Source organism: Rhineura floridana, chromosome 3 (genome assembly GCF_030035675.1).
Source record: "Rhineura floridana isolate rRhiFlo1 chromosome 3, rRhiFlo1.hap2, whole genome shotgun sequence".
NCBI lineage: Eukaryota > Metazoa > Chordata > Lepidosauria > Squamata > Rhineuridae > Rhineura > Rhineura floridana.
The window spans coordinates 208,441,670-208,461,597 of NC_084482.1; the positions used below are offsets into that span (position 1 = coordinate 208,441,670).

At 44.9% G+C, this 19,928-nt stretch overlaps 1 protein-coding gene across 1 annotated transcript; it reads right to left on the bottom strand.

The window, feature by feature from the left end:
* Nucleotides 1-780: 780 nt before the first annotated feature.
* Nucleotides 781-18,515, bottom strand: LOC133378911 (zinc finger protein with KRAB and SCAN domains 7-like). Its single transcript, XM_061613525.1, has 10 exons — nt 17,869-18,515; nt 17,447-17,528; nt 17,044-17,126; nt 16,652-16,778; nt 14,045-14,929; nt 11,233-11,389; nt 6,655-6,967; nt 6,135-6,216; nt 3,497-3,619; nt 781-3,278 (listed from the first exon to the last, which is right to left on the bottom strand). The coding sequence occupies exons 1-10, from the start codon at nt 18,298-18,300 to the stop codon at nt 2,242-2,244; spliced, it is 3,321 nt and encodes a 1,106-aa protein (XP_061469509.1). The 5' UTR covers nt 18,301-18,515; the 3' UTR covers nt 781-2,241.
* Nucleotides 18,516-19,928: the final 1,413 nt, after the last annotated feature.

Sequence of the window (19,928 nt, forward strand, 5' to 3'; positions counted from 1 at the left end):
GCAGGAGTGCTGGGACCACACCAGGATAAAAGGTTTTAAAAGATTTATTGAAAGATGTCCAATTGACACAGCCAGAGGTGCTTTTGTGAGTCACCCATTGCAGGAATGGTAAAATGCAAAATTAGATATGCCCAATAGTCTTGACCTTTCATACCCACACACTCACGGCACTGGCTGAGGGGGACCTCAAAGCCATCGTTTTGGACTCCACAGGTCCAGCCTCCCTCTCCCACCTCCAGCTCAGGGCAAGACTGGTCCCCAGCCTATTGTTCTCCAACACTCAGGATGCCATTTCCTCCAGCCAGGGGAGGGGGAAAGGGCTGCCCTCTTCTCCTGGAAGCATCACCAGCTAGTCATTTCTATGGCAGCATGCCCCTGGGCCAATTCTTTTTGTCATGGAAGTAAACAGTTAACAGACTTGGCTGGGGCCATTAACAAAATTGCAGCTCTATAAGGGGGTCTCCCAACAGCTCTCAGCACCCTGAACAAGCTACACTTCCGGGGATACTTGGGGGGGAAACCCAGTTAAAGTGGTCTAAGAGTGCATCAAAGGTATGCTGTGGATGTGTCTCGTGTTTGGAGGAAGTCAGTAGCTAGCACACACTAATTTTATTGTTTGCTTAGCTCCAAGTTTGTCCTTGTTCCAAGGCCTTTGTTCATCTTCCCTTTGAGAGAGAAGGGATATCTTGCCTTGAACTTGTCCCTCCTGAATTGTGAAGCTTTTTGTCACAATTTCCCTCTAAACCAGTCCTCTAGGGATGAAATCCGTCTCATCAGGAATCTTGATATATGCGGTATTATTTTATTTCTGCTTATTTCCAGGTTTTATTCTAATTTTACACACACACATATTTATATATCAGATTTTCAAGAGGAAAATATAAAGAGGGAAAAGATTCAAAATAATCAACTGTGCAATCCTGTTGTACAGCACACCACACTGGCTGTCATGTTACTTTCTCTGCATTTAGAGGTTCTTTCACAGAGCAAATGTAAGGGGGGCTGTTTCTTCTAAGAACTTCCACACCATCACACAGGTTCATAGTTGGACCGCTTCATCTGTTTAAGATACAAAAAACCATCCTGTTCGACAGTTGCTGTCCACTTCCAGTTAAGTGTTTCTCCACTATGGCTAACACTATTTCATTTTTAAACACTTGCCTTTACCTGGACCAATTTCCTGCTTAAATGGGCCTGCACCTTGTATCTGGGACACCAGACTCATCATCATCATCACTTTATTGCAAGCCTTTGGCCATCGCAACATACATACAAAGTTAAAACACATACAATAGTAAAATAGGTGAGTTCAATATACAAAACATATAAAACCTTAAACCTATCTGCCTTAAGTTGTAAAAGAACCCTGGGTAATTAGGTGTTTGGCCCTCAATTTTTGGGCAGCATAGGCAAAACGAGCCATATAATAGGATATCCAATAAACATTATCTCCTAGGAGAAATGAAATTAGATAGTCATCGGATCCGGAACCTTGGCGGTTTATTAAAATATCAAGGAATTCGGTTCTTGGATTGGAGAAAATTGGACATTCAAATAGATAATGAGGTAGGTCTTCCACTTTCCCCATTTGACATATACATAGTCGCTGTTCAATAGGAGTTTGATGATAACGCCCAGTTAACATTGCTGTTGGCATAGTTTGAAATCTCAGAGCTGTAAATGAGTATCTTAAGTGTTCCGGGAGTTGATATTTTAAATAATTAGCCATATTATGGTCACATTTGAATAAATTATACCATCTAGAAAATTTGGAATTTGAGATTAACAAACCATCAAGCCAAACACAATGTTTCACTATATGATCATGTATGTTGTACCTGAGTAACGCAGATACTGAATAAATGGGGATATGATAGTGTGCGAGAACCATCCGAAATTTAGAATTCCAGTTATTATTTGCTACTGCCTCCTCAAAGCAAATCCTGGCCAATATCTTTACTGACGAGTTTGCCAAGGTTGTCCAATATCTGAGAAAGGACTCATGAATGCGAGCACTAACTGGGATTGAGCCAGTTTCGGCTCTCATAAACGCTGCCGGGGTCCCCGGAGGAAGGTGTAAAAGGCGTCTAAAAAAGGTGTTTTGGATGGTTTCTAGCGAAGAATAAGAGGATACTGACCAACCCCAAATTGCCGCTCCATAGGTAATCTGAGCTAAAATCTTGCTTTGAAAATTTTTTAGTGCAGGTGCTACCAAGTGTCCCCCCGCAGTCCTATAAAATTTTAATATTGAACCTGTCGCTTTAACAGCCGAGAGTTAATGGCTGCTATGTGGGTTTTCCAAGCTAAGGTATCTTGGAAATAGATTCCAAGATACTTGAAAGAGCGACATTGTTCTATTGGATGTTTTCCAATAGACCATTTGTGCTTTTGGTATCTGTTACCGAATACCATTATTTTTGTTTTCCTATAATTAATTTGTAGACCCTCATTCTTACAGTAGGAGTCTAACTTTGTCAATAGCCTTCTCAAACCTATGGGAGTAAGGGAAAGGAGGATCATGTCATCTGCATATAAAAGAGTAGAAATCTTTCTACTGCCTGCAGACGGTGGAAAAATTTTTAATCCTTCTAACTCACGTACTATATCATTCAAGTAGATGTTAAATAGAATAGGCGCCAAAAGGCACCCTTGCCTGACACCTCTTCTTACTGCTATTGGGTCGGTCAGATTATTACCAACTCTGATTTTAAGCGTGTTATTTGAATAGAGTTCTTTAATTAAAAAAAGTAGGCGTTTGTTGATATTAGTTCTCTGATGGGACGTGAAAGTCTTCTTGCAGCTCAAGGCCTTTCCACACTCTGAACATTTGTATGGTTTCTCCCTAGTGTGAATTCTTTTGTGGGAATAAAGGTGAGAACTGGCTCTGAAGCTCTTTCCACACTCCAAGCATTTATATGGTTTCTCCCCTGTATGTATCCTTTGATGCGAAGTGAAAGAGGTCTTGTGATTGAAGCTCTTTCCACATTCCAAACATTGATACGGTTTTTCCCCAGTATGAATTCTTTTATGGAAAGCAAGTTTAGAACTGGAAGGAAAGCCCTTTCTGCATTCCATGCATTTATATGGGGTCTCCCTAGTATGAGTTACTTGATGATTAGTGAGAGATACCTTTTGACTGAAGCCTTTCCCACATTCCAGGCATTTATATGGTTTCTCCCCAGTGTGAATTCTTTTGTGGGAAGAGAGGTGAGCACTGTCTCTGAAGCTTTTTTCACATTCTAAGCACTGAAATGATTTCTCCCCAGTATGACTTCTTCATACGTTGGAAGTTTAGAACGGGAAGGAAACTTCTTTCCACATTCCAAGCATTCATACGGTTTCTCCCCTTTGGGATTTCTGCTGTGGGCTTTGCAGTTTATTGTAAAATTGAGACTTTTCCAACCACCAAAAGAATTACTGGTTTTGTTTCTTTCGTTTGTTTTTTCTTGGACTGAAATCTCATGGCAGTCGCTGTCCTGGGAAGGAGAGGATTCACCCCTCCTCGTCTCTTCTGCTTCAGTTTTCCTCCTCTGCTCTTCCCTCTTTCGACATCTGTCTCTTTCCCGTGTCTCTTTCCCACATAATTCTCCTTTATTCTTGGCTTCCCATTTGTCACCTTCTGCAATGAAGAGAGGAGCAGATAAGAGCCTGAGGAAGAAATGGCATCTCAGATCATTAAACCACTTGAACACTTATGATAAAGGATGACCTGAAAGGACTTAGATGGGAGACTGATCTTACTACAGGTTTAACATTCTCTGTGGTCTGGCATTCACTGACAACTGCAGTGCTACAGACTGTTACATCTGGACAATGGAGATCTGGGTTCAGCTCCCAGTCACTGGTCAACCTCATTGCGTATCTTGGGCCAATCATTCTCTTTCAGACTACCCTACAAGGCTGTACAGTCAGTCCCTCCCTTCAGCAGCTAAAGGACTACAGAAGGAGCACTGCTAGGTCAGAGCACTGCAGTCAGAGCAGCCAATCCTGGACTAGTTGGGCAATGACTATGGCAGAGCTGCCAAGTCAGGCTCCTGGGATGCTAAAATGGCTCTCTTCTATATTTGTATTTATTTCAACTCTAAGTGTTTCCTTCTGCTGACAGATATATTGTTGTTTCGATTATGTTGTGGTTTTAACAAGTTGTATTGAAGTGTAACCATTTTGTTTATACTCCTTTTGAAGTTGTGTTCAATGAAAATTATGGATATAAATGTTGTAAATCAATTAAAATAGATAAACCCTACTACCCTGAAAGAAGAGAGCTTGAGGTGCTGAAATGTAGGATATTTGAAAAAAAATCCTGGGCGTGGATGGGTATGCACAAACACACATACAAAGAGGCAAACTGTGGGCGGTATGATTCTATAGTGGCCAAATCCCCATCCTGTGAAGGCTGCTCTCCCTCTCTACCCCTGCATATGACAGGCTGCAAAATCTTGAGCTAGCCTGGAAGGAAGGAACGTGAAGTATTGAAATGTGCAGATGTAGGGAGGCCTCTTCTTACTGGCCAACTCCCTTTTCCTATAACAAGGGCAGCCAGAGTGGCACTCTCCAGAGCTTCCTGGACTCCCGTTTCCATCAGCCCCAGGCAGCATGGACAACCGTCATGGATGATGGGAGTGGGCAGTCCTCCCCCCAAAAAAAGAACAATGTGCTGCCATCACCCTGCTCCAGGTCTACAGAAAAGGATAAACTAAGAGGGAAGCTTTGTCTTCTCAAAGCCCAAAATGTCAAATGTTACATCTCGTGAGCCATCTTAGAAACCAAAATGGAGCTTAGCTATGTTGTGTTAGCACGTGGGGAAACGTTTTAGTGAGAATTTTCAGAGGATTGTCTTTAAAAGGAAATGTGAAGCGAAATATCAAAGCATAAAATAAATACTTTGTGGAGAGGATAGGAGAAAAATGAAAAGCAGGTTATGAAAGAGCATCTTTGAACTCCTGATGAGATGTTTCCAGGACAGCGAAAGCCTCACATATTTGTGTAATTTGAGAGCAATAAAAGCCAGCCTCTTTTTGTGATAGATGGTTGTTGAGCCCAATCATCCACACCATCTCTCATGTCAGTTGGCTTGTTTGCCAACCAGAAAATGACCAAGAGGCTAGTGCCACCTCCCTAACAACTCTGAAACACGCCTCTCAAATGATCTAGTGAGTTTAAACCAGTTGGGCCATTGGTTAGAAGGGCTTATCAGGAAAATGAACACTCAGAGAAAAACGTGCAGAGGGGTAAGAATCCCAGATGAAGTAGGAGACACTACATCAGATTACTCAGGAGCATTACATGAAGAAATATTGGAATTTCAAAACAGATATTACGACTCAACAGGGAGCCTTACCAAGACAGGCCAGGTTCCCACAATTCTCCTCCATGACTTCCTTGTGCAGAGCTCTCTGGTCAGGAGCCAGCAGGGCCCACTCCTCTTCCGTGAAATACACAGCCACATCCTCAAAGACCACAAGACCCTAAACGGGAAAAAAGCACATTTTCCCCTCTAGATAGCATGAAGATGATCTATCACCTACATGCAAAAATCAGTAATGGTGACGTGGCTAGTCATTATTCTCAGGACTGAAACCTTCTTAAATGGCATTCACAGCATTTGTTGTGGGCAACTTTGAGAGAAGAACAGAGAAGGAGAGAGATTCACAGAGGCGCAGGGAGGAGTGCAGGAGACAGAGGCACCCAGGCTGCCCACAGCCACTACCCCAACGGATTCTTTTTCCTACCTGATCTGGTGCGACACCAGCCGCTTCCCCACCACCGCAAAGAGGAGAAGGTTTAGTAGGTCTTGCCGACATCATTCCATCACCTGTGAAAAACAAATGTGCCCAGAAGCCATTACTATATGCTTGTCTCAGAAGTCAAGCAGTATATGTCTAACTGCACATGGATCTCATCTATTGCGTTTCCAATTTTTGTTCACAGTTTGTATTTCAGTTTTGTGATAAAACATCTCTCCCCACTTGAGATCTTGGCTACAAATCAAAGGGTTGGTTCCCATGTATAAAATCGTGATGTGATGTAAATAAGAGCAGTGTTTTCAGCTGTGGAAAAGGCTGGAGACAAGAGGAAAGGATTCCAAATCATCAGAGAGAGACCAAATGGAGATACACCCCATTCATCCTTACCCAGCGGCCTCTGCATAGTGTCCAATGGAGTCCTCTCTGCCTCGGAGAAATTAGTTCCTTTTCCTCCAAACAGACCGTTTTCCTGAAACAGCAATAAGAACATGAAAAGAGCCTACTGGATCAGACCAGTGGCCCATCTTATCCAGCATCCTGTTCGCACAGTGGCCAAGCAGATGCCCTTGTGAAAATAAGAACTGAAGTCATCTAACAGGGAGAAGGAATAGAAAAGGATTGACAGAGGCAAAACTCTTTGGGGATACTGGATGTCAGGGTAGCCAACGTGGTGCCCTCCACATGTTGCTGGACTCCAGCTCACTTCAGCCCCAGCCAATATAGTGGATGGCCACTGATGATAGAGGAGTTTTACTACAACATCTGGAGGGCACCACATTGGCTTTCCCTGATCTGGACGAAACCCTCTCACCTGCTGCTCTTCCTGATTCTTCACTGCCTGGCTCAGGAGGAATCCTTCGGCCAGGGCCACTGCCTGGGAAGTGGTCTCCGCTCCACATTCCCTCACCCAGCTCGCCATTTCCAGTGGGAGGATCATCAGGAACTGCTCCAGGATCACCAGGTCCAGGATCTGTTTCTTAGTGTGTCGCTCTGGCTTCAGCCACTGACGGCAAAGAACGTGGAATCGGCTGCAAACCTTACGGGGGCCCACTGCCTTCTTGTAATGGAAATGCCTGAACTGCTGGCACTGGGCATCTGAGCTGAGAGTGTTCTCCCTCAACATCTTCTGCACCAATTCCAGCCCTTGGGTCCCAGTCTTGATGGCTTCAGGGCCTCTTCCTGCTTCAGAGGCAGCTGGTTCTTGCTGTTCCATTCTTGATCTGTGGATAAGAAGAGGCAGCATCTGTGTTGCTGGTCTGTCCCTTACAACTCTGTCTCCCCTCTCCCTCTCTCGGCCTTTCACTCAGGCCTCATGGCCTTTTGGAATTATTTTCTGTCTGAAGTGAGCTGAGCCATTTATTGCATGATCGAAAGTTTGGTTCCATGGAGCCGTGGGGATCATTATGCCTTGGGCAAGGGCTGAAGCAGCAGGAAGGATGTTGACTAAGCATCTTTGAATATGTGGATTATTCTTCCAACCATGCTGCCCTGGGTTCCTTCTGGGAGGAAGGGCACGATATAAATGTAATAAAGAAAAAAAAAACGTAACCTGTGAGATAAACACAGTGATGGGGCCTATATCTTCCTTTGAAGATTAGTGTTTGGATAGTTGAGACCTCTCTGATAGCAGCTTCAAAGGGGCCCCTGAGAGTAGCATAATCCCGATTCCCAGCTAATCTTTTTTAAAACCCATACAAAAGGACACAACTTGTTAGGGGAAGGACCATGGCTCAGTTGTAGGACAGCTTCTTTGCACACAGAAAGTCCCAGGTTTAATCCCCAGCACCTCCAGATAAGCCTGGAAAAGACCCCCGGCCTGTAATCCAGGACAGATGCTGCCAGTCAGTGTAGACAATACTGAACTAATGGTCAGTGGTCTGACTCTGTATATAGCAGCTTTCTATATTCTCTGACTTATCTCTGTGACCTATTCAAGCTTCTGCTGGAACACTGAATTTTTGTTTAACTTTGATCCATTGATACCTTTAGTTATCTTTTGGGTTGAACTGCCTCCTTTCAGAGTTAAAGGGTTACCTATGGGTTTGTGTTTTAGAAATTAAAATGAAATGCCATAGTTCCTGGGATTTATGACCTGGGTGTAATAAGGAAGTTCAAGGATCTTTTGGTATAATGAGGAGGAAGAGAAGAATTTAATTGTTGTAAACCACCCAGAGAGCTTCAGCTATGGGGCAGTATACAAATGTAATAAATAAATAATAATAATAACAAAAAATCTGAAATTTTGGGATTGTCATCCTAAATGAATGAAGGACTAAGTCTACCTTCACCCCAGCCAGCATGAGCGATGGGGCCGCCCTGTCGTGCACTGTGAATGACCACTGGGCATTTGGATTGCTCTCTTGGCCTATTTACCCTTCTAATACAACAGGTTTTTTCAATTTCAGTCGGCGTCTCCTGAGTTTGATTCCTTTGATTAAAAGATTGCCATTTTCAGTACCAATTTCTATTCAGTTTCAAAAGATCCTTTCTGCACCCAGGGTCTGCATGTCCAAATGGGCACATGTGTGTCAGCCAGGAACACTGACAACGCCGGTCAGTGTAGGACCAATGGGGGCATGGATACATCTACCTGGAGTGGCAGCGGTTGGCTCCATGTCAGTGGGTTGTGGAATCCACTTTGGGTTTTAGCTGGATCTGTCCAAGGTGCTATGCCATCACTGCCTACTGGAAATCCCCCTTCAATTCAAAGCGGTGTTCTGAATTTGCAGAAAGGAAGGAGGGAAGAAGCTCTCCTCCCTGATTGGGGGGATCAGGTGAACACACCTCTCGTGCACCTCCTCCTCTGTGGCCTTTGGGAAACCCTTCAGTCAAATGTGCAATGGGGAAGGGGGCTCACCAGATTTCAGAGGGGGCCACCAGTGCAGAGCCTGGGGGAAACAGCGGCTACTTCCCCCAAGTGTGAAGCCAGGCACAAAGGGGCTTTGGATGGGGGTACTTTTGCTTTGGGGAACACAGTCTCTTTCCCCCCCCCTTCCCCACCAGTCCCTTCCTCTCTAGGAATCAAGTTCAGGTCACTTAACCCACTGAGGTCTGGTATACTGCTTCTGTATATGGAAGCTCCGCTTGCCACCCAAAACTACCATCCTCACGCACACCACCCCCTTTGGCAGTATGATCCCTGCCCCCATGTTTCCCTTGTTGTATCAAGGCCTTCCGCACCTTTGCTCTCCCTTCACCGGCTGGCGCTTGCCTACCAAACACCCTCCCCAGCGGCCCTCCCCTTCACCCCCAATCCACAAAGAGGGAAGGGGGTTCACCAGACCCCGAAAGGGCCACCGACGCTGCAGCCCTTGAGAGAGACAGAAACACAAGAGCCGCTTTCCCCCTAAGAAAGGACCAGGAAGGAAGTGACGTTTGGGGAAGAAACGCATATTTCCCTTGAAGGGCACGGATGTCCCCTTCCTTTCTAGGAATCCCGTCTCGTTCATTGTAACCCTTAGAAGGTCACGCAGCTTGTTCATCTCTCAAAGCAGCAGCCAAAGGGGGAAGGGTGCATCGCACAGAACAGAGGAACGCAGGAAGTTGCCGTATACCGATTGGTCCACCTAGCCCAGTATTCTAGACGCTGACTGGCAGCAGCTCTCCAGGATTTAAGACTGAGTCTCTCCCAGCCTGACCTGGATATGCCCTTGGGGACTGTACCTGGGAGCTTCCGCATGCAAGGCAGATGCTCTACCCACTGATCTGTGGCCTTTCCCAGTACTGTATTTCTTTGTTTATTCAGCTTTTTAAAATACAGCTAAATTCAAGGGCACCTCCTGGCTTTGGACTCAACTGGTCCAGCGCAGAGTGAGGAGGACTAATAGTCCGAGTCTGCATAAGGCAGCTTTCTTTGTTCCGATTTAAACAGCTCTTCATTTACAACCATGAGGACTGGCATCTTGCTTTATCTTTAAGGGAAGGGCCCGCAGCTCAGTTGGGAAAGCACCTGTTTTGGATGCAAAAGGTCCCTGGTTCAGTCCCCAACATCTCTGGGTAGAGCTTGGAACATCTTGCTTCTGAAACCCTGGAGAGTCGCTGAGCAGGGCTGCCAACAGATGGGTAAAATGAGGCTATTTCCAGGGGGCCTGGACTCTTAGCTTTCATATCTTGCACACTACAAGGAATAAAATGCATTCTAGGTGGCCTTAGCTATCACTGCAGAAACAGAAAACAGAAAAATAGAAATATATGTATCAGCATAAAATAAATTGCTGGATATCCATTTAACATCAAAGTATAAAAACTCTCAAGGCACATCTTAATTAAAACAAGTTACAATAGTTGAAGGACTGAATTAAACTCTAAGTCATATCACAGAGCTAAAATACAAAGGGACTAGGAATACATGTCATACCTCAGCCATCAGTTGTTATGGATGAAACAGATGGATGTTTCTGCTTTCTTCGACCCACCACTCTAGCAGAGCTGAGGCCCCCTGAGTGCTATAAAACCTGGCTTTCTATACACATTGTTTTCTATGGGAAGGCATGTTCCCATGGCCTTATCTGCTTTTTGCTAGTTCTAATCAGTCAACTTAACCTCACCATATAGGGATTTCCTCTTACTTCATATTGACTGTTTACATGACACGCTGGCTGTCTGCCCAGACCTGTTACCTTGTATCATGCTCAACTTCATGAGAAAACATTCCAGTTGTTTCTCAGGAAAACAATAGCTTTAGTCAGAGGAGAAAAGGGAGGCAGTTTCACACCACTCCTATTCTACTGTTTGGCTCTTATACATGAAAATGTAAATGTACTGTCTTCAAGTCGATTCCGACTTATGGCGGCCCTATGAACAGGGCTTTCATGGTAAGCAGTATGCAGAGGGGGTTTACCATTGCCTTCCTCTGATGCTGAGAGGCAGTGACTGGCCCAAGATCACCCAGTGAGCTTCATGGTTGTGTGGGGATGTGAAACCTGGTCTCTAACCACTACGCCACACTGGCTCTTGCTCTTATACATACCCCAGACTTCATACACTATTTCAATAATTCTTAAGCATCTTCTAAGCAAATCTAAGCATATGTAAATGATTTCAGCACATTATATGCATACTTTAAGCCATTATCTGGACTTTCCCATTACAAGGCAGTGGCACGCCCCCACCTTAACGGGACCTCCCTGGCCCCAGCAAACTACTATCGCCCAGTGACAAATATTCTCTTGTTGGGCAAGGTGGCAATTCAGCTTCCGGTATGCTTGAAGGAAACAGATTACTTGGATCTGTTCCACTCTGGCGTCAGGCTTGCCTGTGGCACTGAAACTGCCTTGGTTGCCCTGGTTGATGGCATCCGTCTGGAGAGGGGAATGCAACCCTGCTCATTCTTCTGATCTGTCAGCGGCTTTTGAGACTGTTTACCACAGTATCCTTTTGGAGCCTCTCAGGGAGGTGAGGGTTGAGGGCACTGTGCTGCATTGGTCCTGCTCATACCCCCAGGGCCACTTCCAAAAAGGAGTTATGGGAGGCTACTGTTGAGCACCTTGGCAGGTGTCTGGTGGTGTTCTCCAGCATTCCATCTTGTCCCTGGGTGCAGAGTGGGTAATAGTTGATGATGACAATGATGATACGTACTGACAATGTAGTGTTGGGGAATTTGGTCTCACCAATGAACTCAAAGGCACTCCCGCGTGATGAAGCTAGGACATAGCGGGAATGAGCAGGAGTGCTGGGACCACACCAGGATAAAAGGTTTTAAAAGATTTATTGAAAGATGTCCAATTGACACAGCCAGAGGTGCTTTTGTGAGTCACCCATTGCAGGAATGGTAAAATGCAAAATTAGATATGCCCAATAGTCTTGACCTTTCATACCCACACACTCACGGCACTGGCTGAGGGGGACCTCAAAGCCATCGTTTTGGACTCCACACGTCCAGCCTCCCTCTCCCATCTCCAGCTCAGGGCAAGACTGGTCCCCAGCCTATTGTTCTCCAACACTCAGGATGCCATTTCCTCCAGCCAGGGGAGGGGGAAAGGGCTGCCCTCTTCTCCTGGAAGCATCACCAGCTAGTCATTTCTATGGCAGCATGCCCCTGGGCCAATTCTTTTTGTCATGGAAGTAAAGTTAACAGACTTGGCTGGGGCCATTAACAAAATTGCAGCTCTGTAAGGGGGTCTCCCAACAGCTCTCAGCACCCTGAACAAGCTACACTTCCGGGGATACTTGGGGGGGAAACCCAGTTAAAGTGGTCTAAGAGTGCATCAAAGGTATGCTGTGGATGTGTCTCGTGTTTGGAGGAAGTCAGTAGCTAGCACACACTAATTTTATTGTTTGCTTAGCTCCAAGTTTGTCCTTGTTCCAAGGCCTTTGTTCATCTTCCCTTTGAGAGAGAAGGGATATCTTGCCTTGAACTTGTCCCTCCTGAATTGTGAAGCTTTTTGTCACAATTTCCCTCTAAACCAGTCCTCTAGGGATGAAATCCGTCTCATCAGGAATCTTGATATATGCGGTATTATTTTATTTCTGCTTATTTCCAGGTTTTATTCTAATTTTACACACACATATTTATATATCAGATTTTGAAGAGGAAAATATAAAGAGGGAAAAGATTCAAAATAATCAGCTGTGCAATCCTGTTGTACAGCACACCACACTGGCTGTCATGTTCCACAACTTTCTCTACATTTAGAGGTTCTTTCACAGAGCAAATGTATGGGGGGCTGTTTCTTCTAAGAACTTCCACACCATCACACAGGTTCATAGTTGGACCGCTTCATCTGTTTAAGATACAAAAAACCATCCCGTTTGACAGTTGCTGTCCTCTTCCAGTTAAGTGTTTCTCCACTATGGCTAACACTATTTCATTTTTAAACACTTGCCTTTACCTGGACCAATTTCCTGCTTAAATAGGCCTGCACCTTGTATCTGGGACACCCGACTGATCTCAGCTAACGTGCATCCAAAACCACCAGGGCCTGTCCCCTAGAATTCCATTCTGGACCGGTGACCATGTTTTGCTTTTAAACTAAAAGTCATGTGCTTAGGACAACTTTGGTAAGCGTTAGCCTCATGGGTTCTGTTTGGCCTCCACCTTTTGCCCACTGGGACACTTAAAGCTGAGCCATTTATTGTATCATTGAAAGTTTGATTCCAGGGAGCCATGGCGATCATTATGCCTTGGGCAAAGGCTGAAGGAAGAAGGATGTTGGCAAAGCATCCCTGAATATGTGGATTTTTCCTACCACGTAACCCCAGTGATGGAGGCCTATATCTTCCTCTGAAGATGGGTGTCTGGATGGCTGGCAGCAACTTGATAGCAGCTCCAAAGGGGCCCTGATAGGAGCATGGTCCTGATTACCCCCATTCTTATTTTTAAAAACCCATGAAAAAGGACAAAATTCTTAGGGGATGAACCATAGCTGAGAAGTAGGACAGTATCTTGGCATGCAGAAAGTCCCAGTTCAATCCCCAGCATCTCCAGGTAAGGCTGGAAAAGACCCCCTGCCCATAATCCTGGAGAGACGCTGCCAGTCAGTGGAGACAATACTGAGCTAATGGGTCAATGGTCTCACTCTGTATAAGGCAGCTTTCTATATTCTCTGACTTATCTCTGTGACCTATTCTAGTCTCTGCTGGAACACAGACTTTTTGTCCAGTTGAGAATGAAGTATCTTATCACTTTGATCTATGGATACCTTTCGTTATCTTTTGGTTTGAACAGCCTCCTTTCAGAGTTAAGAGTTGCCTATGGGTTTGTGTTTTTAAAAACTGCACAAGCATTTATATGGATGTTCCCTTCTGTGAATTATTTGATGAGACGTGAGCTATGTCTTCTTACTGAAGCTAATTTCTTGTGTGCTGCTTTTCCAAGTTCAGCTCAAACGATCTCCCAACAGCAAACACGTACACATAAAAACTAATTTAAAAGCATACAAAAGCATAATATATAGAACAAATGAATCTAAACAATATTGAAATAGAAAAATCACAAAATACAACTGAGTCACACTGGATATATGCTAGGAACAGAAATAAGGAGAGCCTCTTGGATCAGGCCAAACAGAAGCCTCTAGGAAGAGTGTAAGCAGGACCTGAGTGCAAGAGCACTCTCCCCTCCTAAGGTTTTCCAGTAACTGGTATTCATATCAGTAACATATCAAGAAACAGAACCACCATCAATCAAATCACCCCATCTCTCAACTAGAACATATTCAGCCCCCTCCCATCCTTCAGCTGGGAGGCAAGTCTTCTATATTCCACACATTAATATGGTTTTCCCTCTTGGATGGTTGATGATCCATCATTCTTGGACGATGACATTTCTGTTTCTTCTGAAGCCCTCTCAACGATTCAAGCATTATTTAACAGTTTCTCTCTTGTGTGAATTCTCTGATGGGACGTGAAAGTCTTCTTGCAGCTCAAGGCCTTTCCACACTCTGAGCATTTGTATGGTTTCTCCCTAGTGTGAATTCTTTTGTGGGAATAAAGGTGAGAGCTGGCTCTGAAGCTCTTTCCACACTCCAAGCATTTATATGGTTTCTCCCCTGTATGTATCCTTTGATGCGAAGTGAAAGAGGTCTTGTGATTGAAGCTCTTTCCACATTCCAAACATTGATACGGTTTTTCCCCAGTATGAATTCTTTTATGGAAAGCAAGTTTAGAACTGGAAGGAAAGCCCTTTCCGCATTCCATGCATTTATATGGGGTCTCCCTAGTATGAGTTACTTGATGATTAGTGAGAGATACCTTTTGACTGAAGCCTTTCCCACATTCCAGGCATTTATATGGTTTCTCCCCAGTGTGAATTCTTTTGTGGGAAGAGAGGTGAGCACTGTCTCTGAAGCTCTTTTCACATTCTAAGCATTGAAATGATTTCTCCCCAGTATAATTTTTTTCATACGTTGGAAGTTTAGAACGGGAAGGAAACTTCTTTCCACATTCCAAGCATTCATACGGTTTCTCCCCTTTGGGATTTCTGCTGTGGGCTTTGCAGTTTATTGTAAAATTGAGACTTTTCCAACCACCAAAAGAATTTCCGGTTTTGTTTCTTTCGTTTGTTTTTTCTTGGACTGAAATCTCATGGCAGTCGCTGTCCTGGGAAGGAGAGGATTCACCCCTCCTCGTCTCTTCTGCTTCGGTTTTCCTCCTCTGCTCTTCCCTCTTTCGACATCGGTCTCTTTCCCATGTCTCTTTCCCACATAATTCTCCTTTATTCTTGGCTTCCCATTTGTCACCTTCTGCAATGAAGAGAGGAGCAGATAAGAGCCTGAGGAAAAAATGGCATCTCAGATCATTAAACTACTTGAACACTTATGATAAAGGATGACCTGAAAGGACTTGGATGGGAGACTGATCTTACTACAGGTTTAACATTCTCTGTGGTCTGGCATTCACTGACAACTGCAGTGCTACAGACTGTTACATCTGGACAATGGAGATCTGGGTTCAGCTCCCAGTCACTGGTCAACCTCATTGCGTATCTTGGGCCAATCATTCTCTTTCAGACTACCCTACAAGGCTGTACAGTCAGTCCCTCCCTTCAGCAGCTAAAGGACTACAGAAGGAGCACTGCTAGGTCAGAGCACTGCAGTCAGAGCAGCCAATCCTGGACTAGTTGGGCAATGACTATGGCAGAGCTGCCAAGTCAGGCTCCTGGGATGCTAAAATGGCTCTCTTCTATATTTGTATTTATTTCAACTCTAAGTGTTTCCTTCTGCTGACAGATATATTGTTGTTTCGATTATGTTGTGGTTTTAACAAGTTGTATTGAAGTGTAACCATTTTGTTTATACTCCTTTTGAAGTTGTGTTCAATGAAAATTATGGATATAAATGTTGTAAATCAATTAAAATAGATAAACCCTACTACCCTGAAAGAAGAGAGCTTGAGGTGCTGAAATGTAGGATATTTGAAAAAAAATCCTGGGCGTGGATGGGTATGCACAAACACACATACAAAGAGGCAAACTGTGGGCGGTATGATTCTATAGTGGCCAAATCCCCATCCTGTGAAGGCTGCTCTCCCTCTCTACCCCTGCATAAGACAGGCTGCAAAATCTTGAGCTAGCCTGGAAGGAAGGAACGTGAAGTATTGAAATGTGCAGATGTAGGGAGGCCTCTTCTTACTGGCCAACTCCCTTTTCCTATAACAAGGGCAGCCAGAGTGGCACTCTCCAGAGCTTCCTGGACTCCCGTTTCCATCAGCCCCAGGCAGCATGGACAACCGTCATGGATGATGGGAGTGGGCAGTCCTCCCCCCAAAAAAAGAACAATGTGCTGCCATCACCCTGCTCCAGGTCTACAGAAAAGGATAAACTAAGAGGGAAGCTTTGTCTTCTCAAAGCCCAAAATGTCAAATGTTACATCTCGTGAGCCATCTTAGAAACCAAAATGGAGCTTAGCTATGTTGTGTTAGCACGTGGGGAAACGTTTTAGTGAGAATTTTCAGAGGATTGTCTTTAAAAGGAAATGTGAAGCGAAATATCAAAGCATAAAATAAATACTTTGTGGAGAGGATAGGAGAAAAATGAAAAGCAGGTTATGAAAGAGCATCTTTGAACTCCTGATGAGATGTTTCCAGGACAGCGAAAGCCTCACATATTTGTGTAATTTGAGAGCAATAAAAGCCAGCCTCTTTTCGTGATAGATGGTTGTTGAGCCTAATCATCCACCCCATCTCTCATGTCAGTTGGCTTGTTTACCAACCAGAAAATGACCAAGAGGCTAGTGCCACCTCCCTAACAACTCTGAAACACGCCTCTCAAATGATCTAGTGAGTTTAAACCAGTTGGGCCATTGGTTAGAAGGGCTTATCAGGAAGATGAACACTCAGAGAAAAACGTGCAGAGGGGTAAGAATCCCAGATGAAGTAGGTGGCACTACATCAGATTACTCAGGAGCATTACATGAAGAAATATTGGAATTTCAAAACAGATATTACGACTCAACAGGGAGCCTTACCAAGACAGGCCAGGTTCCCACAATTCTCCTCCATGACTTCCTTGTGCAGAGCTCTCTGGTCAGGAGCCAGCAGGGCCCACTCCTCTTCCGTGAAATACACAGCCACATCCTCAAAGACCACTAGACCCTAAACGGGAAAAAAAGCACATTTTCCCCTCTAGATAGCATGAAGGTGATCTATCACCTACATGCAAAAATCAGTAATGGTGACGTGGCTAGTCATTATTCTCAGGACTGAAACCTTCTTAAATGGCATTCACAGCATTTGTTGTGGGCAACTCTGAGAGAAGAACAGAGAAGGAGAGAGATTCACAGAGGCCCAGGGAGGAGTGCAGGAGACAGAGGCACCCAGGCTGCCCACAGCCACTACCCCAACGGATTCTTTTTCCTACCTGATCTGGTGCGACACCAGCAGCTTCCCCACCACCGCAAAGAGGAGAAGGTTTAGTAGGTCTTGCCGACATCATTCCATCACCTGTGAGAAAACAAATGTGCCCAGAAGCCATTACTATATGCTTGTCTCAGAAGTCAAGCAGTATATGTCTAACTGCACATGGATCTCATCTATTGCGTTTCCAATTTTTGTTCACAGTTTATATTTCAGTTTTGTGATAAAACATCTCTCCCCACTTGAGATCTTGGCTACAAATCAAAGGGTTGGTTCCCATGTATAAAATCGTGATGTGATGTAAATAAGAGCAGTGTTTTCAGCTGTGGAAAAGGCTGGAGACAAGAGGAAAGGATTCCAAATCATCAGAGAGAGACCAAATGGAGATACACCCCATTCATCCTTACCCAGTGGCCTCTGCATAGTATCCAATGGAGTCCTCTCTGCCTCGGAGAAATTAGTTCCTTTTCCTCCAAACAGACCGTTTTCCTGAAACAGCAATAAGAACATGAAAAGAGCCTACTGGATCAGACCAGTGGCCCATCTTATCCAGCATCCTGTTCGCACAGTGGCCAAGCAGATGCCCTTGTGAAAATAAGAACTGAAGTCATCTAACAGGGAGAAGGAATAGAAAAGGATTGACAGAGGCAAAACCCTTTGGGGATACTGGATGTCAGGGTAGCCAACATGGTGCCCTCCACATGTTGCTGGACTCCAGCTCACTTCAGCCCCAGCCAATATAGTGGATGGCCACTGATGATAGGAGTTTTACTACAACATCTGGAGGGCACCACATTGGCTTTCCCTGATCTGGACGAAACCCTCTCACCTGCTGCTCTTCCTGATTCTTCACTGCCTGGCTCAGGAGGAAACCTTCGGCCAGGGCCACCGCCTGGGAAGTGGTCTCCACTCCACATTCCCTCACCCAGCTCGCCATTTCCAGTGGAAGGATCATCAGGAACTGCTCCAGGATCACCAGGTCTAGGATCTGGTTCTTTGTGTGTCGCTCTGGCTTGAGCCACTCACGGCAAAGAAGGTGGAATCGGCTGCAAACCTTTCGAGGGCCCACCGCCTCCTGGCAGCGGAAATGCCTGAACTGCTGGCACTGGGCATCTGTGCTGAAGGTGTTCTCCCCCAACATCTTCTGCACGAATTCCAACCCTTGGGTCCCAGTCTTGATGGCATCAGGGCCTCTTCCTGCTTCAGAGGCAGCTGGTTCTTGCTGATCCATCTTTGATCTGTAGGTAAGAAGATGCAGCATCTGTCCTATTCATCTATCCCTTACAACTCCATCTCCTCTGTTCACTCTCCCTCTTTCGGCCTTCCACTGAGGCCTCATCCCTTCTGTTAGTTATGTCCGTTTGGAATTATTTTCTGGGGTCTGGGGTGTTGTAGACAATGAGCTGAGCCATTCATTGTATGAGCCAAAGTTTGATTTCAGGAAGCCCTTGGGGTTCATTGTGCCCAGGCCGAAGGCTGGAAGAGCAGGGAGAGTGCTGGTGAAGCATCCTTGAATATGAGGATTATTCCTACTACTAAATAACGTTAAAGGAACCCAGTGAATAGGCCCATATCTTCCTTAATGGGGTGTATATCTTGCTTTGAGGATGGATTTCTGGCAGGGCTGTGGAGTCAGTCGTGGAGTCGGAAGCAATTTTGGGTGGAGTCAGAGTCAGTAGAAATGTACCAACTCCGACTTCAATATAAAATTAATATCTTAATTTGCCATTTATGAAGGAGTCGGAGTCAGACAGTAGAAAAATAGAGGAGTCAGAGTTGGAGTCGAAGGTTTGCTGTACCGACTCCACAGCCCTGATTTCTGGATGATTGACAGCTCTCTGACAGCCGCTCCAAAAGGGACCTGAGAGGAAGATAATCCTGATTACCCCCTACTTTTATTTTTAAAAACCCACAAAAAAGTCATAGCTTGTTAGGGTAAAGGCTATAGCTCAGTGATAGAGCAGCTGTCCCAAGTTCCATCCCCAGCATCTCCAGGTAAGGCTGGAAAAGACCCACTACCTGTAATCTTGGCGACGCGCCGCCAGTCAGTGCAAACAATACTGAGCTAGATGATCAATGGTCTGATGCAGTATAAAGCAGCTTTCTATATTCCCTAGTTAAACTCTGTGACCAATTCAAGCCTCTGCTTGAACACAGAACTTTTGTTTACTTGGGAATGAAATATCTTATCACTTTGATCCGTTGATACCTTTAGTTAACTTTTGATTTGAACTGTCTCCTAAAGTTACCTGTTGTTGTTGTTTTAATTAGATTGGAATGCCACAGTTCCTGGGATTTATGACCTGGTTGTTATAAGGATGTTCAAGGATATTATGGTACAATGTGAAGAGAAGAATGAATCCCAAATTTTGGAACTGTCATCCTAAATTAATGAATGACAAAGTTTACCTTCACTCCAGGCAGCACGAGCAATGGGGCTACCCTGTTGCTCACTGTCAATGACCATTAGGCATTTGGATTGCTCTCTTTGCCTATTTACTATTCGGGCCAAGTTCAAGGTTCTAGTTTTGGTGTACAAAGCCCTATACAGCTCAGGACCAGGTTACCTGAAAGACCATCTTATCCCTTACATACCGAGTCGATCACTGCACTCTGCAGGTGAGGGCCTCCTGCAGATACCATCTTATCAGGAGGTCCGTTCTGCACAATATAGGAAACGGACCTTTAGTGTGGCGGTGACTAGGTTTCATTTTGAGACTAGGTTTCAGTGCCTTGCACAGCTCCAGGAAAAACCCAGAGTCGATTCCACTGACATGCCTCCACTGCCTACTTGTAAGCCCCCCTCAATTCAATGTGGTGTCCTGGATTTGCAGGGAGGAGGAAGGGAAGAAGCCCACCCTGATTTGGGGAGGGATCAAGCCCTGTGGC